We start from the raw sequence: 19,560 nt of genomic DNA, 5'->3' as shown, positions 1-19,560 counted from the left end.
GCCGTTCTCAAACTCCTGTTTTGCCAGTTTCTTTAATTGGGTGATTTTGTTTTCTCACTGAGTTTTAAGAGAGTGCTACACATTATCCTGGATACATATCAGATGGATATGTGACTTGGAAATACTTTCTTCCAGTTGGTGACACTCTTTCATTCTCTTTATGATGCTTTCAGGGGCAAGCATTTTTAATTTTTGATGAAGTCTAATTTGTGAATTTTTATTTTATGTATTTTGTTTTTTGTGTTGTTATATTGTATCTAAGATCTCTTTACCTATCTCAGGGTCATGAAGGTTTTCTTTTTTGTTTTTCTTTATTAAAAATTCATAGGTTTATGTTTTACATTTATGTCTATGAACATTTTTAAGTTAATTTTTATAAACAGCATGAAAAACAAGTCAATGTTCAGTTTTTTCCACACAGATGTCCAAGTGTTCGAACACCTTTATCAACTGTCTTTTCTGCAGTTACCTTTGCAACTTTGTCTTAAGTCAGTCAACCATATTTTTGTGAACTTACTTCTGTATTCTATGGTCTGTTCCATTGTTTATATATCTATTTTTTATATGACACTGTTTTTACTACATTGTTATTTATTATGAATTAAAACTGGGTAATGTGTGTCCTCTAACATTTTCTTTTTCAAAATTGTAGAGGCAAATTCTAATGAAGGTTACAAATACAGTCATTAAATTTTAGGGTCTACAAAGCAAAGCTATAAAGATACAAATTTAATAAAGTGATATTAATCAAAGTAGTAGAGTAAACCAATTACAGCATGTTTCAGTTATACTTCTTTCATTTGGAATTGACAGTTCTATTGTCCTCCATGTATCTTATAATTCTAGGCTTAAATTAAATATTACTTTATAAATAAATATGAATCAATAATAGTTGAGCTATATTTTTAGCATTATTATTTTGACAATTTACATTTTGGAGTATTTCTTTTATATATTGAATGCTAAATGAATCTGTGAGTTTATTAACACCCCTTTAAAAAAATTATTCCAGAGGGAGAAAAATCCTTATAATCATATACTCAGAAGCATTATTTTTTTTTCTTTCAGTTGCACAGAAAGCAGACATATTAAATAAAAATGAAACAGTATCTAATACATTTGAAGACTTAAAGTTCTTTTTTCCTCATATAAGGAAAGAAGGCAGAATTTATCCTGATGTAATCATTGGCAAAGGGAAAACTGGTGGTAAGAAAACTTAGAATTGGAAAATTAAATACAGGTATTTTGATCTTTGGGGACATACTTTTAAGTTTTAAGATGTAACCCATTAATATCTTAGATTGATACGCAGACTACCAGCCTATCTGGCATTAATTTGGATTACTGGAAGTCAGTATATTTTCTGGCAGAAAATAATAGTTTCATAAACATTTGGTGACTTGAATTCAAATTTAACGTAATGCAAATGCTCTGAAAATAAGAAATATAAGTCAAATATAACTAAGCATATGCCAAATGTCTGGCAAATTTTTTCTCCTTGGTTTTGGTAAATCTATGCTTACCTGGTTATTTTCCTATTTCCCAGTCTTTCTGGAGACCAAGGTCAGTAATAGCTTTATAGAACAGGTGATGCTTGAGGTAAGCCTTGACACATAAGTTCAGGTTCACCAGGTATACAAGACAAGAAGCTTTGGAGTTTGAAGCAGGAATATTAAGCTAAGCCTCAGGATACCTGCCATTCCTATAAACCTCACTCATTCCAGTGAGTGAGTCGCTCTAGGCCAGGCCCATCGGCTCCATGTTTTAACACACAGTTTCGTTGGAACATAGTTATGCTTATCCATTTACTTGTCTATGTCTGCTTTTGTGCTCCAATGGCGGAGTTGAGTAGTTGCAACAGAGATGGTATAACCCAACAGCCCAAACTGCTCACTATCTGCCCCTTTATTTAAAAAAATAAAAAAGTTTGCTGACTTCTGTTCTAGACAGTTCCAGAGGAATAAGTAGTGTTGTTTTGTATCATATGCCTCTGATGACATCGTTTATCTACTGCGTTCTGCGTTCCATTTACTGAGTTCTATGTTTTCTTACATTATCTCATTTAATCTTCACAATCCAATGCAATAGGGCCTATTATTGTCATCTGTTTTTTACACCTGAAAAAACTGAGGCTTAGAGAAATTAGGAAACTTCTTGAGTTCATACTTGTAAAACTCTTTACCTGCATATACAAATACATGCATACGTGTGTGTGAATGTATGAGAAAGTACAAAAGCTACAGTTTGTAGGATGATGAAAAGTTGAAAGACGCAAGCAAGAAGAACAATGCATAGAAGTGATAAGATATTAGATACCAAGAATAAGCATAGCCTTGCATAAGCATCATCAAATGTAAGTGGAAGCCCATGACACAGTGTGAAAGGAAGGAGGGAGAGACAGGGTGCTGTTTGGGAGAAGCAATAGACCTTCTTGTATAGGGAGCTGGAGGGTTGAGGTAACCCAGTTATCGGAGCTGTGTTAAATCCAGAAAAATTTTCTAATTCCCCAACTATTTCCTGATCTTCCATCATGATGTATATATTTATCCTTGTTTTGAGGCCCTTTTGGTGGCTTTTCTCAATTACCAGAAGCAATATAAGGAAGATTCTGTTACAGGCAACTAAAAAACTCCTAACACATGAAACATATGTAAGAGGATTGAAGCCTGTGGCAAGGTCTACTAGGGAATCCATCATCAGTCTTGTTTATTCTGTATTCTGAATAGATCTCAGATAATTTCTGCCTTCTGAAGCCCCTCTGTAACTATTTTTTATTGAGCCCGTCATCATTTTTTGCCTGGTTTATGGAAACATATTTGTAATTTCTCTCGTGATTTTGGTATCACCAAAATCAATCCATTCTTCATACTTTCCTCAAAGATATGTTAGTAAAATTCATCACCGATCATACTTGACTCTTGCTTAAGATCCTTCAGTAGACCCTCAGTGCACATGAGGTGAAGTTAGCCCCTTGGCAGGGTATATGCACAAAAGCCTATATCTTTCAAATCTCAGTCTCTGCCATGCCTCTCCTTTCCAGAAACCACAAACCACTTGCAGTTCTCACAGATAGGCCAGGCTCTTTGAGAACAGATAGGACAAGCTTCATATATTCTGCATGTGCTAACCACTGCCTATAATGAACATCCCTCCTCTGGCAAACCATAACTGATTTGTAATGTGACTCCCTTATCCAACATGACTTTTCAGCTTAAATGACAACTTCTCTGTGAATTCTTCCATGTCTCCTCATTTAATAAGCTTCTACACTGTTCTGGGCACTTCTTAGGCCCTGGGATATGGGGTGAACAAGACATAGACCCCACCTTCATAGAGCCAAATGATGAGGTAATCATAATATAAAGTGACTAGTGCTGTGATAAGGGAAATACCAGGGTGGAGCCAAAATCCTATGCTATGCTTTCTGGAAGAAGTGTCATATAAGCGACACGAAGGGTAAAAGAATTGGAATAGAATAAGTAAGAAAGTGGTGGGCGGTGGACAGCGGAAAGTAGAGGGTGGTCATCCAGACAGAGGAAAAGAAACGTGCAAAAGTCAGGTGGCAAGAAGGCCTAGAAAGGATGTGTGTCTTGCATGCACAATTGGGGCTGGAGGGTATAAGTAGCAAGACCATGGACACAGGCCAAATAATAAAGGGGCTTGCCCATTTATTGTTTGTTCATTTTCAACTTATTGTCATTACCATGTGGCAGTCTTTATGTTAGTGCTGGATTTATAATGTAAGCACACATGAAGGTTTCTCTGCTGTCACCAAGCTGACATTCTAGATAGAAATGAGTAACAACCGAAGGGGTGATGAGTACTATGAAAGATAAGGTAAGAATGCATAGCTGGTGAAAGGATTAAGTAACAATTTGTGATCCAATGACTAATATTTAGTTGAATCCTGAGAAATAAGTAGAATTATCAAAGGAAACTAGACGAAGAAGAGTATTCTAGGCAAAAAGAATGGCGTGTGCAAAGGCTTCGAGCTGAGAGTGGTATTTGGTCAATTCGAAAAGTGTGGGTAGTTGGAAAAAAAGGGATAGATCAGGACCAGGTCACTAAGAGCCTTTTAAACTCTTGTAAATGCAATGTAAGGCATTCCAGGAATTGCCTTTATACTGTAGCTTACAGCTTGAAACTTGATTCCTGCCTCAACCTATCCATAAAAATCAATTCCAGGTGGATTGCAGCTCTAAATATGAAAGGCAAACAATAAATGATTAGAAAATCACTCAGGAGAATGTCTTTATGACCTGAAGATAAGCAAAGATTTCTCAATAAGACCCAGAAAACCCAAACAATAAAGAAAATGAATGACAAATTGCACTACATAAAAATTAAGAATTTCTCTTCATCAAGGGGCAAAACAAAGAAAAGGGAACCAAGAGTGGGAGATAATATTTAACAATAACACATATAACTGACAAGGGGCTCGGATTCAGAATATATAAGGAGTATCAATACAATCAACAAGAAAAATGCAGACAACTCATTAGAGAAATGGGCAAGAGCTTAAACAAGGATTTTACAAAAGAGAATATCCAAAAGCCAATAAGTAGCCCTGCAAGGTGGCACATGCCAGTAATCCCAGCACTTTGGGAGGCCGAGGTGGGCAGATCACTTGAGGTCAGGAGTCTGAGACCAGCCTGGTCAACACGGTGAAACTCTGTCTCTACTGAAACAACAAAAGTTAGCCGGGCATGGTGGTGCACGCCTGTAATCCTAGCTACTCAGGAGACTGAGGCAGGAGAATAGCTTGAACCTGGGAGGTGGAGGTTGCAGTGAGCTGAGATTGCGCCACTGCACTCCAGCCTGGGCGACAGAGTGAGACTCCATCTCAAAGAAAAAAAAAAAAAAGCCAATAAACATATGAAAATATGTTCAAACTCAGTGGCAACCAGGGAAACACTGATTCCTGCTGTTCCTTCCAAAGTTCCACGGTTTTTCTTAAATAAATACTTCTCAGTTTATCAGGGCACTGAAATGACTGTTTTGACCTTTTTTTTTTTTTTTTTTTTTTTTTTTTTTTTTTTTTCCAGTTTTATTACTGCTTTCTAGAAAGGATTTTCTGAGCTTCTCACTTGGCCATTCTGGGAGTCCTTATCCCTATCTTAAAGGTGGGGACATCAGGCTGGAGAGGTTGTATATCTTGCCTAAGCCCATATGGCCAGGTACTGGTATAGCTAGGATTGGTAGCCTCAATCTTAGCTGCACCCATACATCCAAGATGTGTACATCTTGGAGCTCTAGTGCTCCAGTTATTCTTGGGCAACAAAAGTTACTTAGAGGTATGGATTCATTCCATCAAATCATTTAGAAATTACTTCATACATTTTTTTCACAGATGAAAATATTTCATAGTGATTTTTTCCTGTTTTGAGTCCCAGCGCCTTGTTAGGAAAAGAAGAGAGAATCTGCCAATATGTGACATTTTATACCCAGTTAGATGAAGCTATAGTAAGTGGAAAGTGGTTAGTTTTATTTTCGCTACACCAAAATCTTTTAATATGAGAACGTCTTGGAGTCTATTTAGTGCTTTTACTAACAATCCACTGCAAATTTCCTCAAAAAGAAAATGAAATATGTGATAAAAATTAACACAGTTTGGATTATTTTTGTAATACAGTTTCAAACACTCATTTTATTACCATAAGACTAACCCAAACATAGGAATAAGCATAGAATGCATGCTAAACTGTGTTTTTCTCTGTGGTATGGAATGATGATTTCATACTCCTATGTCCGCAGTTTCTTTTGCGCTGGGTATTTCCACTGTTAATAGAGGAAATTATAGTTACCTGAAACAGACACTGACCTCTGTTGTCTCCAGGATGACGCTCTCCGAAGAGAAGGATTCTATAGTGATTGTCTCGGTCGCAGATGTATGTATACAAAATAAGGAGCTCTCCTTACTCTCACCCTATGGTCTCCAAATTCCCTTCCTCAATGGTAATATTCATTGTACCATGTTGAAAATTGTTTTCTTAATTTTAAAAAACAACCCATCGATGCCTTTTTTGGATCCCAGACAATATACTTAATACTTCTTCAATACTGTTGAGAAGGAATTAAATATGTAAATCTAAAAGGAAAACATAATGGCTTCATGTGGGAAATAGAAGATTGCTAAATTTGAATTGCATTTAATATAGAATCCCTGCCTACTATGTGGCTCAGAAGTTATATTTACAAACAAAATTAAAATTATTAAAATCGATGCTAGTAATAAAATGTGCCCAGTCCAATAAGAGGTTCGTATATGAATCAAGAGATAGTTTGTATTAAGTAACAACAGCTATGATTAGAGACTTCCTTATGCTTGAGAGATGGTAGATGATTTTTATAGACATTTATAACCTGTGTTACATCCCTGTGAAGTAAGTATTACTGTCCTGATTTTAGGGATAATGGACCTAGAGCTTAAAGAAGGTAAGTAACTTGCGCAGTAATTAATAGAGCAGATTCAAGCCTAGGTCTCTTTAATGGCTCCAGAGATTTCCACTTTGTTCCTAACAACATTTAAAAGTATAAAGTACTGTGTGAACATCAGCACCATAAGACTTTTTGGAGAGAAATTTGGCAACCTGTGTTAAATTTAAATGTGTATATACTTTATCTCAGAAATTCAAATTCTGGGAACTTATCCTAAGGAAATAATCAGGCAAGTGTATAAAAACAGGAAAAATGGTTGGGATTCATGCCTGTAATCCCAGCACTTTGGGGTGCTGAGGCAGGAAGATCACTTGAGCTCAGGAGTCTGAAATCAGCCTGGGCAACATAGCGAGATCTCCATCTCTACTGAAAAAAAAAATTAATAACTAGATGTGATAGTGTGCAACTGTAGTCCCAGCTACTTGGGAGGTTGCAGCAGGAGAATCATTTGAGCCCAGGAGATAGAGCCTGTAGTCAGCTGTGATTGCACCACTGCACTCCAGCCTGGGCTACAGAGCGAGACCCTGTCTCAAAAAACAAACAAACAAAAACCCAGTAAAAATATGGCAGTATAGTATGGAAGTTGAGAACAGACTCTGGATTTAGATGACCAAGGTTAAAATGCCAACTTCTCTACTACCCAACCAGTGAACTTGAGCAACTTACTTAACTTCTCTATGACTCACTTTCCTTTATCCCTAAAATTGTGATAATCATATTGCCTATATCATAAGGTTGTTGGGGGATGAAATTAGCTAATATATTGAAAGTACTTAGAATGATGTGTGGCACAGAGTAAGTGCTCAATACATAATTATTTCAAGGATTTTCAGTGCACCCTTGTGTTATGAAAGCATAATATTAGAAACAACCAAAATATCTACCCATAAGAGGCTGATAAAATACCTTGTTATATATCTCTACAATGTAATACTCTGTAGGCATTGAAAGAAGAATGAATATCTATACTCACTGATATAAAGTGATGTTCATGTCCTATTGTTAAGTGAAGAAAAGCTGTAAAGCATCATGTTTAGCATAATGTTATCTATATAAAATAGGAATGAAGGAAGGAAGGAAAAGATGGAGGGCGGGGAAAAATATACAGAAACAAATGAAACATACGAAGAAAACAGAAAATGAGCAAACTTTGGAATAATGTAAATGTATCATTAATATAAATAATGGTTATCTCTAAATGCTGGGATTAAGAGGAATCTTTGTTGTCTCCTCTTTATTCTTTTTGCTATTGCTTGAATTTTCTGTAATAAAGATGTCTTTGAATGCAGAAAAAACTCTAAACAAAACAAGCAATAGAGGAACTATTAGAAAAATAGAAATGAAAGATTCAAGTCATTGCATCCAGGTTTAATTTATTAATATTAAAAGAAAGCATGCACATAATCTCCAAAATGTTTCATCCTATTTCCTTATTTTATATATTAGAATATTTATTTCTTTGCTGTTAGGACAACACATGTCTGTCTAAAATGTTCAGATTTGTTTAATAAAACATTGGAGGAAGATTTTTAAATGGAATATAAAATGCTTACAAAATATGACTTTGATGCTGTGTTTAAAATATAATATGTTTCAGTGTGTGACAAATAGCCAGTGATTCAATTTATGGTTAAGAGCCTCCAGTACTATAATAGATTTATCTACATCGTGTCTGATATTTTTAAACAAGAAATTTGAGTACATACATCCAGAGTTGCCTTTCAGAGTACTCGGATTCAACAATAGAACTGTCATGGTTGAAAATATTTTCAAAATTTTGTATTGGAAATGCTTATGGGCCCTGAGGCTACATCTTGTAAATGCCATGTTACTTTTTAAAAAATTATCCCAAGAGGGTAAACCATCAAAAGCTTTTTGCAGGAGTCTGTCATCTAATCTAGCACCCTGTTCAATGAAGAGCAGGCCCACAAAGTTTATTGTCAGGAAGGTAAATGGGAATCAAGCTGAGTAATACTGTCTGGAGAAATATGATGTAATTTTGAAGTAAGCTTATTGTCATTTAATACTGACGAAAGGAAGAGTAGTTTTCAAAAAGAGTAGTTCTTTGAAATAAGCCATTCATAGATGACCATTTTTAGACCAAAACATCTTTAGATATATAATATTTTATGTAATCTTATATATCTAAAGGGTATATAATTTTAAGGGTAAGCTTTTAAGGGTAAATTTTGGATTGTAATATTTCACATTGTGGCAAAGGGAAAAGAATGAAATATTTCCTGTATTCAAGTCAAATTTTTTTGAGAACATGGATATTTTTAAATCTTTTAATAGAAAGTAAAAACACTAAAATTATTAGTATGTAATAACATTTCACACACAAATTAGATTTATATGTAGCAAAAAAGTTGTATTAATAGAACTATGAGACATGCTTAGTATCAGTAAAATATTGTTTCTCATTTTTAGAGTAATGAAGATTATTTACATTCTGTTGTTAAAATGATTACAAGAAAGTAAGTACTGTCTGATATATTTTTAAATTAGCCACTTTCACTTTTCTGTCTTTTTTTCTGTCCAATTGTATAATTATTTTCTTAGTGATCATATTCCTTTTAATGAGTATAGCTGTGCAGAAAGAACCTGTAGTCCTTTCTAAGCTGTAATGAAGTATGGCTTAATGGTTTTCCCCAATTTTGCTGGATATCTACCAATTAGAATTTATATTTTTCATGTTATACTGTTTATCCTGCATGATAACCATTGGTATGAGAGAAGCCTATTGAGTTATTTTTAAAACACTCCTGTATCCTTTACTGTATGAAGTTACTTCACCACTTCTGCTTATAATCTTTAGCTGTAAGCAGCCGAAACACATATGGATTAACCAATATGAAACAAGATGCTGTGGAATGGACCCTGCCTCCCAAATCCTATGTTCAAATGGGTGATGCAACTTGAAAAAGAAACAAAAAGAAAGGGGGGGGAGAGAGAGAGAGAGAGAGAGAGAAGGAAGGGAGGGAGGGAGGGAGGGAGGAGAAAGGAAAGGAAAAGGAGGGCCAGGCATGTCGATTCACACCTGTAAGGCCAGCACTTTGAGAGGCCGAGGTGGGTGGATTGCTTGAGCCCAGGAGTTCGAGATCAGCCTGGGCAACATGGCCAAACCCCGTCTCTACTAAAACAAATAGCCCCCAAAATTAGCCGAGCCCTGTGGTGTGCACCTGTAGTCCCAGCTACTAGGGAGGCTGAGGTGGAAGGATTGCCAGTGCCTGGGAGATGGAGGCTTCAGTGAGCCAAGATCATGCCACTGCACTCCTGCCTGACAGAGTGAGACCCTGTGTCAAAAAAAAATTATAAAATAAAGAAAGGAAGGAAGAGGCTAGCATTGTCCCAGTGGTAATGGGGAATAAATATGACAACATGTAGAGGAAGAAGTATTTAACTCTACCTGCAAATATTAAGAAGGACTTTCCTGAGAAGGTAATAACTGAGCAGAGTCTGAAGGAATAAGTAGACATTCTTCAGGCAGACAGGGGAAAAAGGTCATGCCCGATAAATAGAATTGCTGGGGAAGACAGACAGATCAAAGAAGGAGCATGCTAGACTTTTGAACATGGAAGTCTATTTTGGAAATGGGTATTTGGAGTTAAGGCGGAAGGACTGGTGGGAGATAAGGCAAGGGCTGATGACGTCACGAAGGGCCTGTGCACCATGCTAAGGAATATGCACTCTGTGCTGTAGACCAGGGCTGCAAATGTGGCCTTCAGGCTGAATCTGGGTGACAGGCACGTGCACGTGTTTCGTTTAGCCAGTAAAGTGTTTTGCTTGTTTTATTTTTTCTCACCAAATAGCTCTAGTGTCTGAGGCAGTTAGTTGTTCTAGTCAAAACGATTCCAGCTAATAAGTGTAGAATGAATGGAATTGGAGAATCACCGTTTTGAAGCGCAGCCTTAAGTCAGAGGGTGGGGGGAACTTTACGAGGAAGTTATGCCTCTCAGTGTCCGCACAGGAAAACTCCTGGTCGTTCAACTAGAGGAAACAGGGAATTTCACACAAACAATTGGTCAAAACAAGTTTCAGAGGACTGAGAGTGCGGAAGGGAGAAGAAAGAGCACAGAGCAGCGTGAAGGAGAGGGCGTTAAGCCCGGGGATCAGAGGCTCTGGAGGTCGGCCTCCTCAGCAGCTGGAACCTCCGCCGCCGCGGGAGCTGAAAGAGGAGGAGCGTCCTCGGCTTCTACTGCCTTCCAGTCTCTTGTCACTTACTGCTTCCCGCAGGCAGAGGCCAACCGGTACCCCGCTAGCAAGGGCGCCCCGCAGGTCAGGACGCACTGCGGAGCAGAGGGGTGCGACGTGCAGTGTGAGCTGAGAATAGCCAGGGTTCAGGGACCCCACCCTCACCTCCAGCAGCTCGGGGTCGCTGAAAGTCTGGCGACGAAAATGATGCCAAGAAAGAACTATTGAAAGTTATTCTCCCGACTTAAGCAAAACAACAAAACAAAACAAAAAACCCTGAATGCAATCAAACCTTAGGAGCTGAATTCCAGTTTACGGGATACACAGCAATTAAAGGAAGCCATCTGGGGCAAAACAATCAAGATATGGGACCTTCTGTAGGAAACTGATCCAGATTCTTTAAAAAGTGGAATGGGGATGGGGGAAGAAAGAAAAATGAAGGTTACCGGTCTAGATAATAAATTTTAAAAAGAAATAGGGATAATCAATTACAATGAGCGACCTTGTTTGGGTACTTGTTTGAGCACCTACTCCCCAAAAATAGGCACTGTTTAGACGGGTGGGGACATTCGAAAATTGACTAAGTATTACGTGATGTTAAACGATCATTTATAGTTTTGCAAAGTGTGAATATTGGCATTGTAGTTATCTAAATAAATGTCCTTTTTAATATTCACACTGAAGAAAGTAAGGGCGAAATGATATTCAGCACTTGTTTTAAAATAAGCAAAAAAGGGGCAGCTGCATAGATGAAACAAACGTGGCAGAAAATTAATGCTTATTGAAGGAAACTGATATGGGGTTCATTATATTTCTATTTTTGTGGATGTTTGGTAGTTTTTGTAATACATATTTAAAGAATTGAATGTAGACTATTCTCAGTAAGTTCAACTGATAGGAAGAAAAGTCAAAGCACACTGTCTTGAGGGAGACAAATACTGTTTGGGAGGTTTTGAGGTGGAAGCACCTGGAGTTTTTACTTGTGCTTTAGTAGAGAGAGGAGGGGCTGATGAAGCAAGGCAGGAGGGAACTGGAGACTCAGGCAGAGGGAGCTTTAGACAGGACTGAGACCAAAGAGGAGATGAGAGCAGGTGAAAGAGTAGAAAAATTAATTTGTTGGGGAAAAGACAGTGTAATCACCTTAAAATTCCTTTTTTAAAGATTTCTGTTTTCCCTGTGAAGGAGGTAAGTCCCTGTGTTGAGAAGGAAGGATTTGTTGACAGTGAAGGAACTTACGGTAGTGAAGGCTTGAAATAGGTGATTTATGTGAAGGGAGAGGGATTAAATAAAGACTAAATAAAACACCATACACATCTAGTATTTCCCCTGAAAGACTCCCCAGGAAAAAAGTTACCTTATACTTGAACCCTTAAAAATCTTCTCCTAGTCAAGGATGCCTTCTCAGTTATTTTGCTTTATTCTGAATAATAAACTACTATTTAGAGAAGACACATTATCCTGAAGTGGCCTCAATCTATGCTAGTTTGGTATTCTTATAGGAGACTCCTGACATAATCAATTAAAAAGAAGCAAAGGTGTAAAACGATTCCTGGGTATATGACTACATCATTGTAAGCCTTTTGAAGATCACTTAAAAAAATTAGAGTATGTGGTTACTTGTAAAGATCTCCAATGAAAACGTTACCTAATGTATGAGAATACTTCTGATTTGCTACAAAATTTTCAGAGACAATGTCACTGGTTTTAGAAATTGCTGTATTGTAATTAGAATTGAAAATCAAGGATACTGGAAAACTATGTCAGGTGATTCAAAAAGTTATTCTAGTGGTGATAATTATATTGATAATACCAATGCAGAATAAACAGTTGGAATAAAATTATTTTTGTGAAAGTAGAATAAAGCAATAATTTAAAATTAACACATTAGTGAATATTCAATTTAAAACATTATCGAAGATAATATAGACATATAACTTTTAAATTTACGTGTCTCAACTTTTGCCTATTTAATTTAGCTAAAAACCCTTTTCCTAGATCTTCTCATTAGGGTAATGAGAGATTGTTCTATGTTTGGATTAGTCCTAAATTGAAAATATAATTTTTAAAGGACCCATCTATGTTTGTATATAACCTTATATGAAACTGTATATAACTATGTACTTTACATAAACCTATAGAGTTGTAAGATTTCTACTCTTGTATGACTATAAGGTAAAATCATTCATTTTCAATGGCAACAACCTAGAGTTACATTATTTTCTCCAGTCATTGGAAACTAGCAATTCCCATATAATTAAGTCAAGGGCTTTTGATGCTGTATGTAAATAACCTAACAAGCTATAAAAGTTTTAGAGTCCTAGAAAGGTGTCAACACACAAAATTTCCAGTATCTTGCTTAAAACAAATGAATAAAACCAAGACTGGAATCTTTCTGTCCATCGTGACTGGGAAATTATATCATCAAAGTAGAAATTGTTGTATCTTTTGGTGCTTTTTGGACTTTGGATGGAATTTTCTAGAGATCAAAATTCGTGTATTTCTGTAATCTAAACTTTTTGATGATTGTGTATGCTGCAACTTGATGTTATTTCCCTTTACCACTACTAAATTGCTGCACAAGATCTTGTAGTTTAAAGTTACACAAATTCATTTGAAAATTTAGATATCATGTTACTAACTTTTACCACAAAACAACCAACCAAACTCTCCATTCTTTTTTTCCATACCAGTATTTTCTATTCCCCAAGGAACATATTAGAATTCATTTTTTAAAAACCTTTTCATTTGATATATCATAAAATCAGAGGGCAGCCGGTAAGACTTTGATCCCTTTCACTCCTCCACTTACACTCCCACCAAAATAAATGACCGGAAACTTTTCCACTAATGTATAGAGCCTGGAAGAATTCCAGCATGTATTTTGAACAGTTCTTTCCCCCCAAAGTTTTTAAGTTGCTATTCCAGTTTTACAGATGAGGAAATTAAAGATAGAAAAAATAAATTACTTGCTCGAAGTTAGGAAGTAAAAGAAGCAAAATTGGCACAGAGACTTTTCTAGGTCTAATACCCGAATATTATCTCTAGCACAGTATGCTACTCCAACCCCATTTTCATGATACATACCCATTATAAAACATGAGCTTTCTTCCATTTGTGTTTGTGTGTCTTTATACGTGCTCAGGCAATCCTTGATTTGCAAGATAGCGTGGCCATAAAAATGATTGTGCAGGTTTAAACCATGCAAGCCAATATTAACAATGGGGAAAAAATCACAATTGTTCCATGACATTTAAACATGTGTTAAAACATTACTCTCTGTCAACTATAAATACATAGAAAACTTTAAAATATTGTTAAGCTAATTTATTACACTGTAATTTAAAACATTAAAATTATTGAGTATTAAAGTATTTTATTTCTTTTAAAAATTTTATCGAGTCATTTAAATTGTCCTTGCCTTTTTCTTATCATAGAACTTAAAACACTGAGCAAATGTCTTTTCTATGCTTCAGCAAATTGTTATATTCCTTTCTAAGTTTGGATCAGTTACAGCATTTTATCATTTGCGTTTTCAGTGTCATGAAATAGCTCTGAGAGTTCCTTTAATGTGAAGTTTTTCAGCAGCATCATTTCCTATGTGACATAATTTCACCACAACCATTTTTCTTATTTGTCATTTAAGTTCACCTTCACTAAGTTCCCTATGTTGCATCTCTAGAGTCTCTCAGAAAGAGGAGGTGTCAACGTTCCCGTGATCAGCTCTTTTATAGCACATCCAAATTCACTTCCAGCATTCACTTTCTGCACTTTCATCTGTCAGCCTCTTCCCTCTTTGGATTACCTACTTTTGTTAAATATCATGTAGGCCTATCACTGGGAGGCAAGGCAAGGCAACCACATGTTTTGCTGTCAACAAGTGAACTAAATAGCAGACGTACAGAGACCAGTCACCAAAAGACTTTGAAAGAAGTGATCCAATTAGTCACTAAGGATGATGTGCATCTGCTATTTATATAGTGATTTGTGCACTAAAGAGCTAGCAGTGAAGTTTGTACTTTACACAAGTATTCACAATATATCATGACTACAGTGTTGTTGCGGGAGACTGGTGTTATTTAACTAAAACACAGTAACTGAAATTTATGCATTCAGAATTGTGCAAAGCAAGGACTGCCTATTTTGCACATAATGGGGATTACGCATATAAAACTGTAACCTTTTAAATTTTTTACATAATACAAAATAAACATTTCCTTGAACTTTTAACATGTTAACGAATAATGTAATGCCTAAATTCCAATCTCATTTAAAATCACATTATCTCTAAAGGAAGACCATTTAAAATTTTCTAGTTGGTTTCCCATCCTTTACCTTGATGGTACAAGATTTATATTGGAATTTTTGTGAATCATATTTTATGTAGTTTAGTGATGTCCTTGTTGGTCTCTCAACATTAACGTTTAAAAACAAAGATGCTAAAGAGTATACATAGTCCTCCAATGAGTTGTGGACGAGAGTCTGACTGAATCCTTGCTTGCTGTGATAATCTAGTCTCAGGAGCCACATTGCTATTCAGTGGGACTCTTACTCAATTCAAAATTATGCATTTAAAAATGATCTAATGTTCTTGCTGTCTTGCAGTGACTGTGTTATCACAACCCATGAGCTTCGTTGTTTCAAATGTCACAGTACACATCTGACTGGAAACTTTAAAAAGTCAAAGTACCTGTAATTTTTATAAGAAGAAACTGATTTTACGTTGTGTATTTTAATATGTCTGTTATTAATTTATAGAAAACATCCTTTGGCTAGTTTTATGATACTGGTATCATGTATCAACATGTGATATAATTCAAATCAAATACTATGTAAACATGCATAAGAAAATTATTTTTAAATATATTATTCTGGAAAATTAAATATTCAATTATAAGTCTGCATTTACTTCTATTTATAGATTCAAAAGGCAAGTGAGGTCTGGATCCTTAGAGGTCATTTCAATACCTGCCTTTTTATACTCAAGTATGTTAAATGCCAAGCACTTAGCTGAGGCCTCACAAAAATTAGCCAGGTATGTCATATTAGAAAATAGTAGCCTTAAATAACTAATTTCATCTGATAAAATCTTGGAATCAGCTCATACTAGAAACTATTTAAGACACAGTGGTGATCTGGAGCTGGCTCCTACTGGCTTGCAAGACCCAATTATGTGCATCACTTCCCAACTCTGTGTTCAATAACATTGAGTTGATAGCATGAACCACAGTAGGAGTATTTACACCATGGAAATGGGCAAAGGCTACAAAGCAAGATGTCCATCCCTCCACCCCCAAGTCAGTTGTTAAATATTTACCAGCACACCACTGATGGTCTGTGTTCACATTTATAGATGATAATTAGTAAGGCATAATGAGGAGGGGGGGGAGCCTGTGATTATAAATCATTACAGCTGGATTCTAGTCCCAGCTGTTCTGTTTGCTGGTCATTATAGGCAGGTAGTTTCACCTTTTTTTCCCTTAGCTTTCCTAACTTTCTAGTGTATATAATGACACCTACATTGCATTATTGCAAGAGTCATTATGAGAATAAAATATATTTATGAAAGAATCTTAAAAAATTAAAAGCTCCATACACATACAAAGGATTATAATTTGGGGTATTAGTGTGGTAGGTATTATGGGAAATGTAATAATTTGGTCCCTCAAAACTTAATAAAGAAAAAGACATGCCAGAAATTAGAAAAAGGCCTTATCCCAGGAAACCGAATAGTCTTCTTTTGTTTTAAAATTATAAATAGTGTGTCAGAATCTAGTAACCTTTTAAGTGTTTTGTTTTGCTTTTAATTAGTGGTCCACATTATGCCCAGTTTTTAAAGTCACAAAGCTGGAAGTCATCCTGCATCCTTGTTTTTCCTTCAGCCTTTTATATCTCTGTCATTGTTTCTTTTTTAAAATCTCTCTACACATTATCCCTCTCATCCTCCTTCCATTGGCTTGGATTTAGTTCAGGCCTTCACCATTACAGAGTCCCTAATCCTAGCCTAACCTAGCCTCTCTTACAATCCATTCTTCATGCTATACCCAGAAGAATATTTTCTCATATGAGATCAAGTCCAAAGTTTCCCACATATCATAAAATGTCATTCATGATCTGGTCTCTGCCAACCTTGCAATCATCAACTTTTTTCTGTCAGCTCTCTGTGCCCTAAAATTAAGTGGCATGCTCTTCTACCCTTTCCACATCTTTGAAAACTTACTGTAAGATAGCCAACATTGTTGATATCTTCATATAGCACTTATCCAATTGTTGTAATTTTATTATTTTTATTATTATTATTACTATTTTCATAGGAGGTTATGAGACTCAGAAGGGCAAGAATAACTTTGGGTACTGCTCTTTGTATATTCAGGACCTGGCCTGGTATCTAGCTTTGTATGAGAATAAAGTTTCTTTGGGTGAATTTATATCCAGGCAGCCCTATGAGCAGGGATGAGCTCTTGCCCCAGGCTACAAGCCTCCCCACTAAGAAAGCAAGCAGGGCTCTCATGCCTCACCCCTCCCTGCCTGCCCACACCTTTGGCAGCGGCTTCTGTGCTCGTATCTGCACTCCCCATTCACCCTGCCTCCAGATTATGCTCAAGAAAATTTGTGCTCAGTCAAAATTATTACAAAGTTCAGCCAGGAATTTCCTTCACCCTGTGGCCCATCCCCAATTCCACTGGCTGTCTTCCCTTCCCCAAGGAACTCTGTGAGATAAGGCCAGGAATGACGTCCCTGGTCTGGAGCTGGGGACCAGGAGTGCCTACAGGGCTCTTCCCACTGCTTCTACTTTTATATTTCTCTTGGCTCCCTAAATCCATTTCAGCTCTACTAGAGTAAGGTTAAATCCTTCTCCTGTGATCTGGATTTTCAGGTTCCCCAGTGGGGATGTGTGTATGGAGGCCAACATTTCCCCCCTTACACTTTGGGAACTCGCAGTTTTTCTGCCATCTCACGGAGTTTGCAGTGTCAAGTCAGTTCTTTCAAAGGGTTTGTGAATTCTTTAGGTTTTCCTGGTATGTTCCTGCAGTGTTTCCTGGAGCAAACGTTCACAATGTGCGTCTCCAGGCACTGTTCTGCCTGGCCAAGCAGGAGATGCACATTAGTCCTGTCTCCTATCTGCCATTTTTTTCTGTAATTCTCTAATTCTTTTCAGTTATCATTCAAAATATTTGACTCCCTAGAGTTCAAATTGCCCCAAATCTGGCCACAATCAATCAGCTGGAGAGTAGTAATTCATATAATTACTCCATTCCCTAGGATTGGGAGAGTTGGGGCAATGTGTGGCCAAACATAAAGTCAACTTGTGAAGGGAGTTACATTGGGTTTCTTCAAGAGGCCATGAAGAGTTCCAGAGGCTTGTGGAGACTACTTTCAAAATAAAAACAAAAAAAGCAACCTTTCCCTTCCAAGTAAACCGAGGGATAAGACTTAGGGGAAATGGTTTAAAGACCCATAGAAAGGAATATTAATACTCTGTAGCAGATAGTTAACCCTAAGAATTGGGGAGAAAACTTTTGGATGATAGAATCAATAAAGAAAGCTATTAGGAGAGACACTGAAAAAAAGAGTAAAGTTTCTTTATACTTTCATTTAAACAAGACCTAAAATCAGAAAGAATATTAACACTATTATCTAGATCAAAACTTACCTAGATAAAAATGTAAAACAAATGGGTTGTGCTTATCCTCATTTAGCAATGATAGACACTATTCGTTGAATAAAGATGGAAAACTTTTTAGTATAAGTATATTCAATTTTACTTAATTGAAATTAATTAAGTATAATTAATTACTTAATTGTAGCTAGTACTCTGTTAGTAAATTGCCAAAGAGTTTTTAATTACTATTATTATAAATAAAAATTAAATAATAATGACAAATATTAACAGATCTTATTGATTACCTTTAGTTGGCGAATAAAGCAAGTATTGGATTTTTGCATTTTGATGCTATATGCCCAACCCAAGGCCAAGTATTATTTACAGGTAAGAAATTGGGGTGTGTATGTGTGTGTGTGTATATATGTGTGTGTGTGTATATATACATACCGTGAACCTAGTAAGAATATTCACGTATAATCAATTTTATATATATATACACACACACACATATATATGTACACACCAATTATATCTGTAGATAGATATAATTTAAATTGAAAGTGTTACTTTCTCCCTCCTTCCTATAATTTCTTCTTCCTCATTGTGTTCCTCCACCATACTTTATGCTCAGAAAATAGAAAATACTCACTGTAATAAAAAGGCAAAGGAAGTTTAAAATCGATTATATATGAATATTCTTACTAGGTTCACGGTTATAGAGAAAATTATAGTTACCTGAAGCAAACTGAAAAGAAAATCTCAAAAAAAAAAGAAATTGTAGCGCCTATATTTATTTCTTGGCTTACAATTTTACTAGATTAAGCAAATGCATTTTGAGCATTTGTCAGACATTGTATATACACGTATCATTGCTACCCTAAATTTACTCATACTTTATGAGTAACACAGTTCTCAGTGTCTTACTGTATTTGTAAAAGTGAATCAATTATATATAGTTTGTACCTTCTAAATCCTTGTACATGGTTAAATAATAATGTTGTGTTTCTAAATAGTAAGTATGGACCTCGCTACATAGACAATGTGCACTTATTGGAAGAATTTGCAGAAGAGAGTTCTAGACTAGAGAGAAAGTTAGAGAAGGGCCTAAAGCAAGGTCTTTTCTTTTATTGGAATTTAAAAAAAAAAGGTCCCTTTTGATTCCTAGTTAGTGGCAATGTCATGAAAACACAAGATCCGGCCAAGGTACTCTTCCCAATTTGAAACACCACAGTTCTATTCTGTGTCCTCATAGTGTGCCTGAGGACGGCCACATTTTTCTTTATTACTTATGAGGCTCTCTTCGTCTACAGATTATGCATAATATA

The 19,560-nt window shown here is 36.1% G+C and overlaps 1 protein-coding gene across 2 annotated transcripts in view; it reads left to right on the top strand.

Annotated features, from left to right (window-relative positions):
- Window positions 1-19,560, top strand: part of MGAT4D (MGAT4 family member D) — a 51,089-nt gene that overhangs the window by 12,655 nt on the left and 18,874 nt on the right. For both annotated transcript variants that reach the window (XM_005555964.4, XM_065545518.1), the window contains exons 3-7: window positions 1,069-1,206; window positions 5,755-5,888; window positions 8,869-8,915; window positions 15,551-15,664; window positions 18,544-18,619. In XM_005555964.4, the coding sequence (XP_005556021.1) occupies window positions 1,069-1,206; window positions 5,755-5,888; window positions 8,869-8,915; window positions 15,551-15,664; window positions 18,544-18,619 (509 nt within the window). The remainder of the gene's footprint in view (window positions 1-1,068; window positions 1,207-5,754; window positions 5,889-8,868; window positions 8,916-15,550; window positions 15,665-18,543; window positions 18,620-19,560) is intronic.

Source organism: Macaca fascicularis, chromosome 5, assembly GCF_037993035.2.
Source record: "Macaca fascicularis isolate 582-1 chromosome 5, T2T-MFA8v1.1".
NCBI lineage: Eukaryota > Metazoa > Chordata > Mammalia > Primates > Cercopithecidae > Macaca > Macaca fascicularis.
This window is presented reverse-complemented; position numbering and strand designations above follow the sequence as displayed.